At 53.5% G+C, this 18,165-nt stretch overlaps 1 protein-coding gene across 5 annotated transcripts in view; it reads right to left on the bottom strand.

Moving 5' to 3' along the window:
* Positions 1-17,251, bottom strand: part of SLC43A1 (solute carrier family 43 member 1) — a 60,066-nt gene extending 42,815 nt beyond the window's left edge. For 3 of the 5 annotated variants that reach the window (XM_079928983.1, XM_079928982.1, XM_079928980.1), the window contains exons 1-7: positions 15,390-17,251; positions 6,824-7,001; positions 6,644-6,699; positions 6,438-6,514; positions 4,023-4,115; positions 2,279-2,412; positions 936-1,114 (exon numbers count right to left, since the gene is read on the bottom strand). In XM_079928983.1, the coding sequence (XP_079785109.1) occupies positions 936-1,114; positions 2,279-2,412; positions 4,023-4,115; positions 6,438-6,514; positions 6,644-6,699; positions 6,824-7,001; positions 15,390-15,618 (946 nt within the window). In that variant the 5' untranslated portion in view covers positions 15,619-17,251. Of the gene's footprint in view, positions 1-935; positions 1,115-2,278; positions 2,413-4,022; positions 4,116-6,437; positions 6,515-6,643; positions 6,700-6,823; positions 7,002-15,086; positions 15,200-15,389 lie in introns of those variants that run through there. The other 2 variants (XM_079928981.1, XM_079928984.1) reach the window with 2 other exon arrangements.
* Between the last annotated feature and the right edge of the window lie 914 nt (positions 17,252-18,165).

Raw genomic sequence — 18,165 nt, 5'->3', positions numbered from 1 at the left:
ACGCCTGTTAACAACTCTGCCATGGGAGGATCGGCAGTGGGGATCAGACTCATAACTTCACAGCATTTTCAGTTTGCAAAGAGCTTCCACGTCCCTGTCTTCATTCAATCCTCACAACTAACTTCCCTGTGAGGTGGGTGTTCTTACTGCTAGTTTAAGAGACAGGGAAGGGCTTCCCTGGTGGCGCAGTGGTGGAGAGTCTGCCTGCCGATGCAGGGGACACGGGTTCGTGCCCCGTTCCGGGGGGAATCCCACGTGCCGCGGAGCGGCTGGGCCCGTGAGCCATGGCCGCTGAGCCTGCGCGTCCGGAGCCTGTGCTCCTCAACGGGAGAGGCCAGAACAGTGAGAGGCCCGCGTACCGCAAAAAAAAAAAAGAGACAGGGAAAGTGAGAGCAGGGTTAAGTGATCTACCCAAGCCACATGGCCTGCAATTGGGAAGCAGGACTCAAACCCCCATCTCCTGACGCCCAGGCCCATCGTCCTTCCACTAGTCACAGAGCTGTCACCTTGCAAAGTGGCCCAGGCTGAAGGCAGGTGCAGCTCCTCCTGTAGCCAGCAGGAGGCGCCAAGCAACCAGGTGTCAGAGGACCCAGACTGGAGGCTGGCTCACCTGCAGTATCTGATGCAAGAGACTTGAAGGTTGCAGGGAGCCCTGAGGAAACCAGCCCTCCCACAGGCCTGGACACCCTGCCTCATTCTGGAAGCTGCCCCTCCCTCATCCCAGAAATCCCGCAGAGTACCCCTGAATCTGAGCTTCCCAGAGTTCCCTGGGACTTTGATTTGCCCCCATTCTAGAAACAGGGAGCAGGCCCACCTCTATGAGGGGGTGTGGTGAGAACTGAAGAGGAGAGGATGAGCACCTGGGCATGAGCTCGCTACGCACAAGGACCCACCCTCTCCGTCCCCCACGGCCGGCACCTTGACCAGACACTCACTCTCAGCAGACTTTTCTGAGATGTCACGAACGTCCTGGGACGAGATGAAGATGTCTGCCCCCTCCTCCAGGCTGGGGGCCTTCTGGCTCAGCCGCTGGCCCACAGTGGTCACATAGGTGTAGAAGCGGTCACCTGTCACCTTGTGATCCAGGGCCAGCCCTCTGAGCTTGATCTTCTCCCTGCCAGTAGCCAGGCCACAGCACGTGGGAACCAGCCACACAGAGCCCCCCTTCAACAGCCTGCCTCTAGGGGGTGCCAAGCCCCCCTTTAACCAGCACTGACGGGCCCACTGACAAGCTCCCAAGGGCAGGGCTTGTGTCTGTGTGTCTCAGAGCCCGGCCCGGGGCCCAGCTCAGCACACGCTGAGTGAAGGATGGATGTGCCGTTTTCCACTCGGGCTGTAGCCACGGAGGCAGCATTGAGAACCCAAACTCCGGGGTGGGGAGGCGGAGGGAGGGATAAACTAGGAGGTCAGGATTAACATATACACACTACTATATATGAAATAGATCACCAACAAGGACCCACTGTGTAATACGGGGAGCTCTACTCAATATTTATAATAACCTATAAGGAAAAGAATCTGAAAAAGTGTACCTATATATATATATATATATATGAATCACTTTGCTGTACACCTGAAACTAACACAACATTATAAATCAACTATGCTTCAATAAATTAAAAAAAAAAAGAACTCAGACTCTGGAGTTCTGATTCCAGCCTTAGATTCCCCCCTCCCCCCTTCAGTGGTACGACCTTAGGAAGGTCACTTTGTTCCCTGTGCCTTTGCTATGAATGGAGTTAATAACACAACCCACGTCACAGAGCTGACTGAGAATGAGCGCTGGGCACAGTGCCTGGCCCACAGGAGATGCTCCATCAGTATCAGCTATTTGACTGGCACCCTAGGTGCCTGGTTGTGGGGCATCACTCCAGCCCCCTGGGGAACTGACTGGGGGGTAGGTAAAGTTGGCATTCAGGTTGCCCCACAAAGGGTGGGATTTCGTTCCTCTGTTCCCCCCTTTCTGGGTCCCCGTAGCACATGGCACTATTGCCACGGTCCCCCCTACTCTGATCCCATCCTCCAAACCTGGACAGAGGAAGACAGTCCCCACGTTCTGGCCGCCTGCTTTATGCCTGATCTACTCAGAACACCTGCAGGTGGGTGGGATCAGGCCCACGGTTCAGATGAGAAAGCGGAACTTGGAAAGCTCAGATGATCGGCAAATCTTGGTTGCTCTGAGTCCACAGCTGCTTCTGTCCCTCACACCGCCACACCCCGGCCTCCAGATCTGCAGCGGGGGAGTCACCCTCCCACCCCACACACCCCGGTCACTCACTTGTAGTTGACTTCCTCCGGCGAGGGAAAGGCTTCACTCGGCCAGTTGAAGGCACAGTTCAGAAAGATGAGGCAGGCCAGGCTTGACCAGGTAAACATGATGGTCATGAAGGACACGCCGGCATCATAGATCAGCTGTCGGGGGAGGGGACGGGCCATGGAGGAGGCTGCCCAGCCCCAGGCCCGCGTCCTCCAGCTGGAGGTAGAATCCAGGCCCCAGAGACCTTAGAGAAGGTCTCTTCTACCCCATTCCTTGTACCCAATTTGCAGACAAAGAAACCAAGACCAGAAGTTAAGAGTTGGATCTAGAAGCCCCACCATCCTCTTCCTTTCTCACCCCAGCCCCCCTCAAGAGGTGTGAAATAGTTCGCACACGGTGCCGAAGGGGACGGCCACAAGCTCAAAATGTCTTTGAAATCTCAATTATTATCTTAAAAAGACACACCAGTGTTGCCTTTGACTCCATACACATTTGTTTTCACATGAAAGTCATTTCATTTTATGTACGAGAGAGGACGATGAAAGCGCCTAACCGTGTTTTTCCTGCCCCTTCTGGGCACCCTCCCTGGGGGAAAGACAAACCCAGTCTGAGAAGCCTTATCTCACCTTGCACAGGTGTGACAACTGAAAGGGGAGGGGCGTGTGCAAGCACTCTGCCCACAGCCTCCCAACCCCGGGACAAGCAGGTTCTCTATCGATTGGGATTCTGTGCCAACGTTGCAACTGCTCTAGAGAGGAAGCCAGGTATGTAGAAATGTCCTGCCTGCCACCCTCTGCCTGGGATGGCTGCTGTCCCCCCTCCACGCAGGCTCCAAGCTCCAGTGCTGCCTGGGAAAACTGCTCCTCCTGGGCCGCAGGCTTTGGGGCTCTTTCTTCCCCGGGAGCAGGACAGAACTTCAAAGGGCCACACCCGCCAAGATCTGGTTCCTCAAATCCCACTGCCTTAGTCAAGGGAACGGGGACCCCCAGCTCCAGGCCTGCTCCTACCTGAACAATTGTTGGTCACCCCCATCAGTGTGCTCTCCACCTCCTCTGGCGACGGATGCTGAGCGAGTGCCTTCTAAACCAATAAATTAACTGCCCAAGGCAGAATCTGAGGGGCATGGTGCGGCCCAGCTGGAAGGGTACTTTGATATCAGAGGGAGGAAAGAGGCCCCAAACTTGCCCAGAGCTAGAACTCAGGCCTTCCGGCTCTAGGTCCACCAGGCTGACCTGTCTAGGAGCTGGCCAGGCCTGAACTAGCTTGGTGACCTTGGACCCAAGTCATCCAGCTTCTTCAGGGCTGGGGAAGGAGATATGGCCTGAAAGGTGGGCTGAGGCCAAAGAGGCGAGGGCCTTGAAGGCATGTGAAGGGGTTGGACCTGATTCTGTAGGCGAAGCAGAGTGGGTGGATGAGCTAGTCCTCCAACTAAGGTCATTCTGGAAGTCACGTGAACGGCAGCTTAGAGAGGGAAAAGCTTGGAGGCAGGGAGATCAGCTGAGAAAGCACTGGCCCAGGAGCGAGGATGAAGGCCTGGACAGAGCAGCAGAGAAGTCAGACCCACTGGTCCACAGCAGCACCTGGGCTCTTCCCATGATGCTGCAGTGCTTTGCCCTGCCGTGGTGGGAACTGACCTCCGCCTGGCAGGAAGTAGGTCACCAGATACCCTATGCGCCCAGCCCCACCCAGGTCTTGCGTCAAGGCAGAAGGAAGGCCAAGCGACCTCACTGCCCACCAGCTGCCCACTCCCCAGGCAGCTCCGTACCTTGATTCCCGGGTACGTGATGGCAGAAGAGGCATAGGAGCCGATCATGAGGGCCATGAAAGTGGAGCGCAGGTTCCCAAACATGTTGGGCAGCTGAGAGAGGAGAGCAGTGTCAGTGAGCAGGGAGACCCCGACACCTGCCCAGGGCTCCCCTTTCTCCACCCGAGCAAGCTTGGAAGCTTCTAGCCCAGTAGTCCTCAACGTGAGCTCCAGGAACACCAGCCCCAGAGTCGCAACAGAAAAGTTCTAAGGCAAAATCAGGGTCGGAAACTGGGCTGTGCTCCCCTCCCACACAAAGAAGTGCTCACAAAGAGAAGTTCTGTTTAACCCCATGGTTTCCCAAGTTACTTTTTTTTTTTTCCGCGGTACGCGGGCCTCTCACTGCTGCGGCCTCTCCCGTTGCGGAGCACAGGCTCTGGACGTGCAGGCTCAGCGGCCATGGCTCACGGGCCCAGCCGCTCCGTGGCATGTGGGATCTTCCCGGACCGGGGCACGAACCCGTGTCCCCTGCATCGGCAGGCGGACTCTCAACCACTGCGCCACCAGGGAAGCCCCCAAGTTACTTATTTATGGAACCCCTTAATCATGACTCGCCTCTTAATAACCCATGGGTTAGGTGTTTAAGAAACACTAACCTACAGCAACTCCTTTGACAGATGAGAACACTGAGGCCTGGAGCGGGAAAGGAACGTACTCAAGCTCACAGAGCACGTTACTGACTTTCTCCCCTGTCCTGGCCATCCGAGTTCTATCCCAGAACCCAAGGCTGTGACCATGGCTGGCTCTGTAACAGGATGGTGCCCCTTAACCTTCTCGGTGGCCCCAGAGGCCCCCAGTCCATGGTTTCTACTGAGCCAGGACAAGTAACAGGATGACTAGGGAGGCGAGGGTGGGAGTAGGGGGGAAACAGGGCCAGGCCAGGTGTCCAGAAGAGGAGGCTCTGACCCACAGGGCAGACCCAGAATTCCTACCAGTAGAGAACTGACCGTGTGTTCTACTCACTGGCCTGAGCCGGGCCCTCAGGGGAGGGGAAAGCAAAGTCACCCAGCCCTTTGTGTGCTCCCACCTCTCCCTCCTCCCCCCAGTCCACAGATCCCACGGCTGGAAGCATCTTAGATGCCATGCAAAGCTAAAACCCTCTCCACAGAGGGAAGAACGGGGCTCCAGAAGGGGATCTCAAATAGCTCTGGAGGGGAAGGCGAATAAACACAGAGGACTGACCCATCAACCTCGAAGCGGCTATGAAAAACAGCTGCGGCCGCCCTGACCCCCTGGCACCCTGTCTGTGCGAGGCGGGCTGCAAGGACGCCATGGAGAAGCGCTAGGGCCGGGGGAGCGGCGGGGGCCTTGGCGCCCCTCACTACCCCCCGCCAGGGTCCGAGAGCGCTGTCTCCGCCCAGCACGGCCCAGGCCGGCCTGGCTGGACCGGCAGGGCGCTGGCCGTCCCGGCTCGGATCTGTCCTGGCCCTGGCCCGCGAGCACCTAGGCCCGGGGGCGGCACAGGAGCCGGGGGCGGGACCGGAGCCGGGTCCTGTCATTGGTTGGAGATTACGGTGGCGGAGCAGGGGGCGGGCTGCGGGCGGAGAGCCCCCTAGGCCCCAGGGCAGGGTTCAAGGTTAGGCCCCGGAGGGCAGGGGAGAGAAAGGCTTTAGGGCCTTGAGCCAGGGTGCGCAGCGTGGAGAAGGGGCTGCGGAGGGAGGCGGGGATGAAGCGATCCGCTTCCTTAGAAAGTTGTGAAATGTCCTGGGCTGGAATTAAAGGCAGTTGCTGGGCGAGGTGAAATCCAGCCAAAAAACACCCAGTTTGGCGGTCAGGCGGCCCTCCTCTGAGATAAACAGCCCGAGGCTGGCCGGCCAGGAACCCCTCCTCCCACCACACACGCTGAAGCCCTTAACCCTTCTGCACACTCACTCGCATATACACTTAGAGTAACACATGTAAGAGGTCAAGCCAAGTGAAAAAGCCCTTTCTGTAGGTCAAGCACAGTCAAGTGTCGGCAGTATCATATGGCTCAACCTAACACACTCACAAATACAGCTACCTACCCATGGACAGCACCACATATACACGTGGCAAACAAACACACGCCCACTGTCTCAAGCTGCCCACCGCCCTTACTTTCGCATTACCCAGTCTTATTCTTTCCAGCACTTACGACTAGGGATATCATTTATTAGTTTACTTGTTTTTAGGGTTGTCTGTTCCCCCAATTCCTGAATATAAGTTCCAGAAAGGTGAAGAAGTTGTCAGTTCTTTCTGTGCTGTGGCCCCAGGACAGAGTTCAACAGATGTATGGGCCTGGGACACACACACACACACACGTGCATTTGATCTGCGTCCACAGGCCCTTCTCCCACCCTCACTCTCACTCACTCCTGGGTGACCTGCTGCCGAGTCGGGACCTGTCATACTCACTGTGAGTGAAGAGAATGTTAGGCAGATGCCACCAAAACCATTCAGGGACAGGGCCAGGAATATCAACGGAGACAGAACTGGGAAGCGGAGAGGGATGAATGAGGCACTGGGGAGCTGTGGGAGGCTAAAGGCAGGAGCTGGGGTAACACCCACCTTCATCCCACCCATTCTCTTCCTGTGGGGACACGAGAGGCCAGACATCTCACCTTTGGTGTCCCAAGAGGCCAGGGCCATGAGGGTGCAGGATGCAGCGAAGCAGGCGCTGTGGAGATGCAGGGGAAGGGGGAGGGGCTGAACACTCTGTGCCTCCCCTCCCCCTGCCGCACCAGTCCTGCCCTGCAGCTCCCCAAAGCCCCTTCCAGTTCCCCACAGCCCAGCCACCTCACCTGCCAATCAGCCGCATGGGCCGGGGCCCGAAGCGGTCCATGAGGATCCCCAGCGGCAGGGTGGTGGCGCTGAGCACGAAGGAGCCGATGGTGAAGCCCAGGTTGAGCATCTCTTCCTGCTGGTTACAGCTCAGCCACGGGTGCTGCTCTTCCTGGCTGGTGTTGGTGGTGTTCACAGCTGAGGAGGGGGAGGGAAAGGCAGCACGTGACCGCGGGAGCAGCTGGGCACAGGACAGAGGCCTGGGATCGGGGGTCCTGCACTCAAGTCGCATGCCTCTGCTTGGCTGCTAACTGGTGACTTTGGAATTATGCCTCCTCTGGTGGGGAAGGGGCTCCATAAGCGGCAGCAATCAGTATCTGACCCAGGGGGAGTCATACACCCAACCTGAGGCCTCAACTACCTCACATGGAATCACGGACATCGAAGTATTTACCAAACTGAAATATTCACTCAGTGTCCAAGCTTAAGGGGTTGAGGATCTCCAATAGGATCCAATAGGAAGCACCCTCGAATCCAGGACAACATCAGTGGGTGATGCTCAAATGATGTAACAAGAATTCCCTTAAAACTTAGAGGACGCTTCCCCATACATGACGTTCTGATAAAATAAGAGCTACTGTTTGTTGAGCACTTCACTGTGTTCTAGGCACGTTCTCAGCGGTCACTGTGTTAACTCACGACAGCCCCAGGAGTCAGCTAATAAAGTGTCCCCACTCTCCAGGTAATGAAACTGAGGCGCAGAATTAGGACCACGGCACTGCCCTCCGGTGCTCCTCTGCAAGTCCCCCTCCGAGAAGACGCGTCCTCCAGGTGAAAGGCCAACTTGGAGTTGTGTCAAGTTAATGAAAAAGGCTGGCGGCGTGGGAAGGAGGCGGGTTTCATTTCACCCCATGCTCGGTGAGTCACGAGGTGGCGGCTCCCCTGCCTCCTACTTGTTACTTAGGCATCACTGCCAAGGGCAAAGTCAGGGTGCACCTGGAAGGTGGACAGACCAGGGTCTGAATTCCCACCACCATCCCTACTAGCTGTGCAACCTTGGACAAGTAACTTCCTCTCTTTGAGGTTCAGGCCCCTTGCCTGTAAAACGGAGCAGAGAATGCCTAACCCAGGCTCCTTAGGAGATTCAGTTGGAGAAGGGTCCTGGCCCAGAGAGGGTGTCCTGAAACAGCTGATGAAGGGGTAGATGATGGCCCCCTGGGGGAGCCACGGTGTGGCGAGCCTCTTCTCTAGGTGCCGGGGAACTCACGGTGAGTAAGACAGGAAGCTCTCAGCTCTCCTGGGGCTTGTATTAGATAATAAACAAGGAAACAAATGGACACTGATATAAAGAGTCACAGGTGCTATGAAGAGAACAAAACAGGAAGATGTGATAGTGCTGAATGCTAGGAAGGGGAAGTATCTGCCCTCCGTGGTGACAGCGACCCCTGACTTCAGGTATCCAAAGGGCATGCAGACGGCAGAAAGCTGACATAAGGAAGAAGAGAATGAATTCTTTTCAAAGCATGAGTGCTGGCCAACCAGAGGAGAAAGCCCCTTGGGCAATGGGGTGCTCAGGTACCTGAAAGAAGGGGTTAGGGGTTTAAAGCACACAGCCTCTGGGGTTCAGGCTAGCCACCCCCCCCAAATTTAGTGATCTTCATCGTCACTGTTCATTTCTCCACCAGGTTTGTCTGCACCTGTTCATTCAATCTACATACACTTAAGCGACATCTACTGTACGACAGGCACTGTGTCGGGACACTGGGTAAAGCAGGAAGAAGCGCAATGCTAATTTAGACCAGAGGCTACAAACAGGTGACCAGCAATGAACCCCACCCATATTTTGCTTGGCTTGCAAATTTTAATTGGGTGCCAGTTTAAAATCAGGAGTTATCACCCAAAAATCCAGAAGTCTGGCTTCTCTTTAGTAAGTCAGAAGATCTGGCCATCGCTGGAGCCGAGGAGAGACCACTCCTTTCCACCAGGGCTTGCCCTCTCTAAGTCACCCACGTCCTCACCTCTTCATGAGCTCTCAGACATCTGCCATCTTCTATCTGCCCTGATTGGCCCTATTATTATTAGGTTTTCTATTGAAGTATATTTGACACGTAATATATTAGTTTCATGTGTACAACATAGTAATTTGATGTTTGTATACATTACAAAATGATCACGACAGTAAGTCTAGTTACCCACCAGATGTACTATTACTGACTGTATTCTCATATTGGACATTACCACCCAATTGTTATTAACTGCCCGGCCCCTGTTGGCATCTGAGTTTGCAGCCCCTGAATTAGACACGGTCCCTGCTCCTCAGTCTTTCACAATCAAATGACACTTTCCCTCACTAGCCCTCAACTAATTAATACCTACTTTGTGCCACGCTTTTCCATATAGTATATCATTTAATCTTCACAACCTACGAAGTGAGTGTAATGATCCCCATTTTATAGATGATGAAGCTCCAAGAAGCAAGGTACGTCAGTTACACAACTTCTTACAGGCAGGCCTAGATTCACACTCAAGACCCTCTCCAAAGCCAACACTTCCCCGTTCCCCCAGTGGGCCCCTCTATCCTGAACAGGGCAGCTTAGTAAGTTTTCAAAGCCTGCGCTAGTGCTGGCGAGGAAATGTGTTCTTCTATTGGTGGAGAACTCCAGCCTAGTGTATGGCGAATAACCCAAGGTCAATGAATGCATTCACTTCTCTGGTTTAAATTGATCAGCCTCTTGTGAGTTTGACTAATAAGAGCTAGTTCCTAAGGCCTGATGACTCTGAGTGGTTGGATAAAGCCAGACTTCTTTTTTTTTTGCAATGTACTTTTTTTTTTTTTTTTTTTTTTTTTGCGGTACGCGGGCCTTTCACTGTTGTGGCCTCTCCCGTTGCGGAGCACAGGCTCCGGATGCGCAGGCTCAGCGGCCATGGCTCACGGGCCCAGCCGCTCCGCGGCATGTGGGATCTTCCCGGACCGGGGCACGAACCCGTGTCCCCTGCATCGGCAGGCGGACTCTCAACCACTGCGCCACCAGGGAAGCCCTGTACTTTTTATTTTTTATTAATTTTTATTGGAGTATAGTTGATTTACAATGTCACATCGGTCCTTATTAGTTATCTATTTTATATATAGTAGTGTGTATGTGTCGATCCAAATTTCCCGATTTATCCCTCCCCCTCCCTTTCCCCCTTGGTAACCATAAGTTTGTTTTCTACATCTGTGACTCTATTTCTGTTTTGTAAATAAGTTCATTTGTACCTTTTTATAGATGAAGCCAGACTTCTGAACCAAGAGGGAAGCCAAGCCAGCATACAAAGACCTCTGTCCATGACCATTACAACAGGAGAGGTCTCTGACACCTAACCTCTCCCATTTTATAGACAGGTGAAGCATGGGGTGCAACAGGGAAAACATATGCAGTAAGTTAGTGATAGAGGTGGGCTTAGAAGCCAGAGAAAATAGCGTTTCTCAAAGTGTGGTACGCACAGCATGTGCGCACTCAAGATGGGTTTAGAGGTACAGATGACCCTTGAACCTCAGGGGGTTAGGGGCCTCAACCCTTCCCCCGTGCTTTGGAAAATCCGCCTGTAATTTAGTCAGCCGTCCCTTTGTGGGGTCCCTCCGTATCTGCGTTTCTGCAGCTGCAGATTCAACCAGCCACGGAGCGTGTAGTCCTGTACTATTTACTGTTGGAAAAAATCCTAAGCAGTTCAAACCCATGTTCAAGGGTCAACTGTACAGGTAATGGTTTTTGATGTTTCATAGTTATTAGTTATTTGAATGTGTATCAGACACATATATACATATATGTATGTATTAGAAATATATACGTATGATGTATGTGTGTCTGAGTAACATCAAACTCAAGGTTCCAAGAGTAGTACACATTTTTTTTTAAACAGGATCTTTAGTTTAATTTAATTTAATTAATTAGTTAATTATTTTTTGGCCACGCCGCACAGCTTTCAGGATCTTAGTTCCCCGACTAGGGAATGAACCCTCACTCCCTGCAGTGGAAGCGCAGAGTCCTAACCACTGGACCGCCAGGGAAGTCCCAAGAATATTACACTTTAAAATGAGGCTTTTTATTTTTTAAAAAGTGGATTGATTTAAAAGGAAGTATTAAGTAAATAATAGTACCTATGGCACACAGAAATGGTAAAATCATGAAGGTGAACTGCAAATGACTAGGTCTAGGAAACATGGGAGAGAGGATCATGGTTAAGCATTCTTCGTGTCCAAATTCTGGCTCCACTGGCTGTGCTGCTGAAACTCAGAGGTTCTGCTATCCCATCTGTGAAATGGGGATAGTGACTGCAGCCATGTAAAAGGTGGGCTCTAAGGACTGCTGCACACACACAGTACTCACAAAATGATCCCAGGTCTCTGAGCCCTTCCTCACCATCCCCCACCCTTGCCCCATCATTCATTCTCCTACAGCTGACATAGCCACATTCACCACAACACCCGCAGAACTGGGCTCTGGCTACTTGTCTTCTCTGTGACGGGGCTCCCCCAGGGGAACTCTTAATCCTAAGGCCTCGGAGAAAGGTTCTGGGGCTGAATACTCACTCGGCTCCTTATTTATTAGCTGTGTGACCTTGGGGAAATTACTTAGCGTCTCTGAGCTTCAGCTTTCCCTTCTATAAAAAGAGTTGTTGTGAGGACTAAAGATCTAACTAGCAAATAGTCAATGCTTGATGAACTTTAGCTACTGTTTTATTATTTTGGCACTTATGCTGGATATGCAGTTGTGTGTGAGAAGCTGAATTGCCCCTGCCTACTTCTGAGTAAGAGTCCTCTTTAGCTGTGATGCCCCAACAGGTGGGTCAACCATCTACCCCAGGGTGTACCTCAAAAGAGGGAGAGCAGAAACCTGAGAAGACAGAGGGTATGGCCAGGGAACCCCAAAGGCGACACTAATGAGCACCTCAGTAATGAACTTGGGACTTCCCTGGTGGTCCAGCAGTTAAGATGCCACGCTTCCATTGTAGGGGGCACAGGTTCAATCCCTGGTCATACAAAAATGAACTCCAAATGGATCAAAGGTTTAAATATAAGAGCTTAAACCTTAAAACTCTTAGAAGAAAACACAGGCGTAAATCTTTGTGACCTTAGATTAGGCAATGGTTTCTTAAACATGACACCAAAACACAAACGGCAAAAGAAAAGACAGCTTGGACTTCATCAATATGAAAAACCTTTATGCTCCAGACCTAGAAAACAAACTTACGGTTACCAAAGGGTAAAGGAGGGGAGGGATAAATTAGGAGTTTAAGATTAGCAGATACAAACTACTATAGATAAAGCAGATAAACAACAGGGGCCTACTGTATAGCACAGGGTACTATATTCAATATCCTGCAATGAACCATAATGGAAAAGAATATGAAAAAGAATATGTACATATATGTGTGTGTACATATATGTACATATATATATATGAATCACTTTGCTGCACACCAGAAACTAACACATTGTAAATCAACTATACTTCAATTTTTAAAAAATAATCCAAAACAAGAAAGAAACTTTTGTGCTCCTAAGGACACCATGAAGAATATGAAAAGAAACCCACGGTGGGAGAAAAATGTTGCAAAAACTTTATCTGATAAGGGACTCGTATCTACAATACAAAGAACTCTTACAACTCAATAATAAAAATAACCCAATTTAAAAATCGGCAAAGGGGGCTTCCCTGGTGGCGCAGTGGTTGAGAGTCCGCCTGCCGATGCAGGGGACACGGGTTCGTGCCCCGGTCTGGGAAGATCCCACATGCCGCAGAGCGGTTGGGCCCGTGAGCCATGGCCGCTGAGCCTGCGCGTCCGGAGCCTGTGCTCCGCAACGGGAGAGGCCACAACAGTGAGAGGCCCGCGTACCGCAAAAAAAAAAAAAAAAAAAAAAATGGGCAAAGGATCTGAATAGATATTTCTCCAAGGAAGAAATACCAATGGCCAATAAATACATGAAAAAGCTGCTCACCATCATTAGCCACTAGGGAAATGCAAATCAAAGCCACGAAAATATAACACTTTATGTCCACGAGAAGGGCTGTAATAAAAAAGATAAACAATAACAAGTGTTGTCTAGACTGTGGAGAAACTGGAACCCTCCTACACTGCTGGTGGGAATGTAAAATGGCCCAGCCACTTTGGAAAACAGTCTAGCAGTTCCTCAAAATGTTAAACATAGACTTACCCTCTGGCCCAGCAATTCCATATGGAAGGAAAGCATATGTCCACACAGAACTTGAACATGAGTGTTCACAGGAGCATTACTCATAATAGCCAAAAAGTGGAAACAACCCACATGTCTATCAACTGTTGAGTGGATAAATAAAATGTGGTAGCAAAGGACTTGGAAAGGAACCAAGGCTTGATACGTTTGCCAACATGAATGAACCTTTAAAACATCATGCTAAGTGACAAAAAGCCAGTTATAAAAGATCACCTATTATAAGATGCCATTTATATGAAATGTTCAGAATAGGCAAATCTATTTTTGTCATGGGCAAACCTGTAACAGAAAGTAGAGGATTGGTTGCCTAGTGCTTGAGGGTAAAAGAACAGGTTGGGGGAGAGGTACTGCTAGTGCGTCCAGGGTGACTTTTTGGGGTAGAGAAAATGTCCTAAAATTGGTTGTGGTGATGGTGGTACAACTCTGAATAAACTAAAAACCATTAACTTGTATACTTTAAATGGTTGAATTGTAACATATGTGACTTGTATCTTAATCTAGCTCTTATCCATATTTTTAAAAAGGTGGAAGGGTGGGCAGCAAAAGGGAAGGAGCTTTGGTGATGATGGAAATATTTTAAATATTGACTGTGGTGACGGTTCCTGAGGTGTGTAAATTTGTCAAACCTCCTCAAAATGTGTGATGTAAATTAATCTTCAATAAAGTTGCTTAAAAAAACAGGTGGGGCTGCCCTGGTGGCGCAGTGGTTGAGAGTCCGCCGGCCGATGCAGGGGACACGGGTTCGTGCCCTGGTCTGGGGAGGATCCCACATGCCGCGGAGCGGCTGGGCCCATGAGCCGTGGCCGCTGAGCCTGCGCGTCCGGAGCCTGTGCTCCGCAACGGGAGAGGCCACAACAGTGAGAGGCCCGCGTACCGCAAAAAAAAACAACAGGTGGAGAAGGCAGGAAGAAGCCACCGGATGGGCAGCAGCAGGTAGCACAGGGCAGGTCTCTCCAGCCTCCAGGGTAAACAACGCAGAGGGGACCTGGACTCCTGGCCTCTGTTGGCAAAGGGATCCCACACCCCTCTGTTTGGTTCTCTCAGCCACCCTGGGGCACCCAGCATTTCGCCCCAAGCCAGCTCCTCCTGACCCAACCTGCCTCCCTGGCCAGCTGCCAACTCTAATCTCCACCTCCTCAGGCTCCGCAGCGCCCTGTCACTGGGGCCAGGAGATGCACGTGCATCCTTGCACCCTTGGGGCCACCTGCTGCTTCCTTACAGATAAGGCTGGCGGGGGGCTGGAGCAGAGTGGGTGCTGCCCAGAGATCAAGAGCACCCCAGCTCCACCCCCCATGGCAACGGTTTTCTCCCACAGCCAAGGCAGACGCCTGCAGGGAGTGGAGTTGAGGAGTTGGGAGAAGCTCGGAGAAGCCAGCAGAAGCCAGGAATGACCCTAACATGGATCAAGCGCTGTTGACACTCAGCACAGATAACTTACTCTTCTTCCCATTTTGCAGGCCGGGCGACTGAAGCTCAATGTTTTAGGGAACTCGCCAATGTCACCCAGCTGCTAAAAGTGGTGGAAGCTGGGATTCTAACCCAAGCTGGCCTCCTTCCAAAGCCTGTTCCACAGCAAGGAGGTTGGAGGAAGAGGATGGGGGGTGGGGAGGGCCAAACTCCACATCCCTCGAGCTCCTTAGGCTGAGCTTGTCCACACAGCTCTCTCCTTCCCAGAAAAGAAAGATACCTATCAGATCACGAGAGCCTCAAGTCCCAGACACTAGGAAGGGCGACTCCTTGCCTCCAGGCACCTGAAGACAGCAGGGATGTGGTTACTGCTCCCAAGGATTGTTAGAATTCTCACTCCTGCATCCACAGCCCCTGATTCAAAGCCAAGGTGACCAAAGTGGAAAACAGGGACCGTCCACAAGTGGGGGCCTGGAGGAAATGAGGCCATTAACTTTGTACAAATGGTTCCTTGAAGACCTGGGGGCTCAAGTGGCCTGGAAAAGGAGAAGCACACTGCCTCCCCCTCCCTTTACAATCAAATCCAGCTTGCAGGCTCTCCTTTGCCTCACTCAGCCTTACAATAGAAAGAAATCCCTCACCCAGCTAGTAGCTGCTGCACTTCTGGGAGTCGCCACCTTGCTCGAGACCTGAGGCTGCAAAGGGATCAGTCCCAGGATCTGGACGCCCGCAGGACACCTGGCGTTCAGTGAAAACTGGATTCGAAGAATGAGGTAGAGTGGGTCATTCTCTAGAGGAAGTTTGAAGAGGTCAAGAAGTGGGGCCGCCCAGTCCCCTGCGGAGCGCTCGGTCTTGAGCAGCCCGGCTTTCTGTCTCCTTTGCCGGCGACCACCTTCCCCCTCTGCTGCCCCTCCCGAGCCCCACCGGCCCCTTCTCGGGCATACCTGAACACATGCTGGAATAGAAGCCCTCGTTCTTGAGCATGATCAGCAGGGAGCTCCAGCCCAGGAGCACCGCGGAAAAGAAGAGGTTCTCCAGCACGGCCGTGCACGCCATCCACCAGCGCCTCCGGTACGCCTCCTCCAGCGTGGGGGCCATACTGGTCGCGAGCCTGCCCAGGAGCAGAGCACTGAGCGAAGGGCCCAGAGGACCGAGAGAAGCATCCTGTATCATGATGGCTCCCGAGACCCCTCGAGCCAGCCCGCAAGGGGGCCTTCACGGAGGCCCCATAGAGCCCTGGGCTTCCCAGCGGGTGCCGCCGAGCTGGCTCTGGGCGCACTGGCAGCGCCAGGGGCGCACGAGGCGCTGGGCTCCCGCCGTGTCGCTATCAGAGACAAGGAAGGTCCTGTCTGTGCGCAACAGCTTCTTGGCGCGCTGCCGGGCTCTTCCACCCTGGCCAAGGCACGCAGAGCCCGGCTCCCGGGGACCAATCCCGCACTTCCCCAAGTCCCCAAAGGTCAGCAAGGGTCAGGGCGCGCTCTGAAGCAACCGCTGGCCAGTATCCGGCCTCCCGCTCCAGGAAGGACCCCCAGAAGCAAGCAGGGGGAGGAAGGGGAAGTCTGATGTTAGCTCAAGGACACCCTCCCCTCTTCCTGTTGCCCCTATAAGACCACTCCTCTTCTCTGGGGCCGGGCTTCAGCAAGCCCTCCCCCTTTCCGCACTAGGCGACCCAAGTCCCTACAGTCTCTCGGTCTAAGCCGACAGCTGCCACGTGGAAGGAGACCCAGGCAGGCCCTCCAGCGCCGCCGGCGCCACCCACTCACACGGGCACCCAGCTGCGAGCCGGGGAACATGCCCGCCCTCTCTCGCCCGGGGAGGGGGCTCGGGCACCCGCAGGAAGTCCGACGGCCGCTGACTTTATAAGAGCAGTGGCGGCGGAGGGGCTGGCGGGAGGGTGGGTTTACCGGAGAGAGAAGGAGCCCGAGCACCCACCCCCACCCCCTCCGCCTAGGCCACGGCCGCCGCCGCGGGAGGAGACGGGGCGCGGGCGGCGCGGGGGCGTAGAGCGGCCGGTGAGACCGAGAAAAGCAGGGAGGAGAGGGACAGGAAAGGCAAGAGAGGAAGGGCGCGAGGGAGCGGAGCAAAGCACGAATGCCTTCGCCGGAGGGCCTCAGTACTCTCATCTGTGAAATGGGGCTTTGCATTTAGGAGTTGCCGCAGGTCCGTTCGAACTCCGACAAGAGTGTTTCTCTAAACGGAGGCAGTGCGGCAAGAGAGGGCGCCGAGGGGCCAGACCAAAGGGGAAGGAGGGACGCGCTTGGAGAGGCGGGACCCACGGGCTCAGGTAACGGGTCTTTCTTGGGGAGCCTGGAAGTGTCGGTGGGAGCCAGCCGGGTGACTCTCAGAGAACGTTCAGCCCGGGACCCGGACCCCAGCCGCACCCGCTGCTCACCTCTGATCCGGGGCAAACGCGCCTCCTGTAGCCGCCGACCGGTCGGGGAGCGGCGCGTGCACAATTTCGGCGTCCGGCGTCCGGCGGGCCCAGCTCGGAACCGCAGCGGCGCTCGGGGCTTCTCTGCGCGCCGGGTCTGGGCGGCCTCGGAGATTCTGCCGGACCGCCTGGTGTTCTCACCGCCTCGGTCCCATCGGAAGAAGTCGGGGAACGGGAACCCGGCGGGCGCCACCAATCCGCGAAATGAGGCTAGGACGAAGTGGATCGACGGAGTGAACAGTTGTAGTTACAACCGGCCGGGGCTGCACCCCGAGGTAGGGGCGGGGGCTCCCTTCCCTAACCCTCCCCCTAGGTCGAGTTTCACGGGCACGTGACTCGTCCTCTGGTCCCCAGATACTCTCCCCGGCACACGCCCCTGCACCTAAAATGTCCACCCTTACTCCCTCCCCCTCCCCTCCCCCTCGGCCCCCCAGACAGAATCGGGGCAGCGCCCTCTGTATCCTTGGTCAAAACAAAGAACAACTCGGCTGGAGCCGACTGACCGCGATGCAGGGCAGCCTTGGGTGGGGTTTTGAACTGTGCACTTGGGAGTAGAGTTTTCCGAGAGGCAGAATGACCCGGGTTTCTTTGTGGAATTAGATCGAGGTCTGAGAGTGGACTTGAAAACTGGCCTGGGTTATCCTGAGCAAGTTGCTTAACCTCTCTGAGCCTCGGTTCTCATAACAATAGTACCTACCTTACAGCAGTACCCACAATAGTACTGCCGAGAGGTGGGGGCTGGAATTGGGGGTTGTGAGGCAGGTAAAGTGCTCATCACAGCGCTTGGCACAAAGTAAGCATAATAAATGTTCACTGTTGTTGTTACTACTGTCATTATTATTATTTTAGAAGATGTGGTGATGGGATGCTTCCAGCCACTTACTGATTCCTGGTAAATCTCTCAACCTCCCAGAGCCTCAGTTTCCTCATCTGTAAAATAGAGGGTGAACTGTGGTGTGGATTAATGGGATGAGGTCAAGGGCAAATAAATACAGATGTGAGTTTATTAGTGTGTTGAGAGTGATATTCGTGATACTCACAAAGCTCTGTGGGCATGTGAGCAACTGCCCAGGAAGTTCCAGACCCCAGACAGGAGGGGCTCTCTGAACGGCTGAGCCACCTAGCCACGAGAGGAACTTACATTTGCCGAGTGGCTACTATATGCTGGGCACTTTCCAAACAAAAATTATCATTAAATCGTCCAAACATTACAGGCTCATCTAAACCTCCGAGCTTCTCACAGAGGGAGAAGACTGGAGGCTGGCAGCTGGAAAATGGTGGGCAGAAGC

The sequence above is a fragment of the Stenella coeruleoalba genome (assembly GCF_951394435.1).
Source record: "Stenella coeruleoalba genome assembly, chromosome: 8".
Lineage (NCBI taxonomy): Eukaryota > Metazoa > Chordata > Mammalia > Artiodactyla > Delphinidae > Stenella > Stenella coeruleoalba.
The sequence above is the reverse complement of the archived record's forward strand: the minus strand, read 5'-3'. Positions and strand labels throughout refer to the sequence as shown.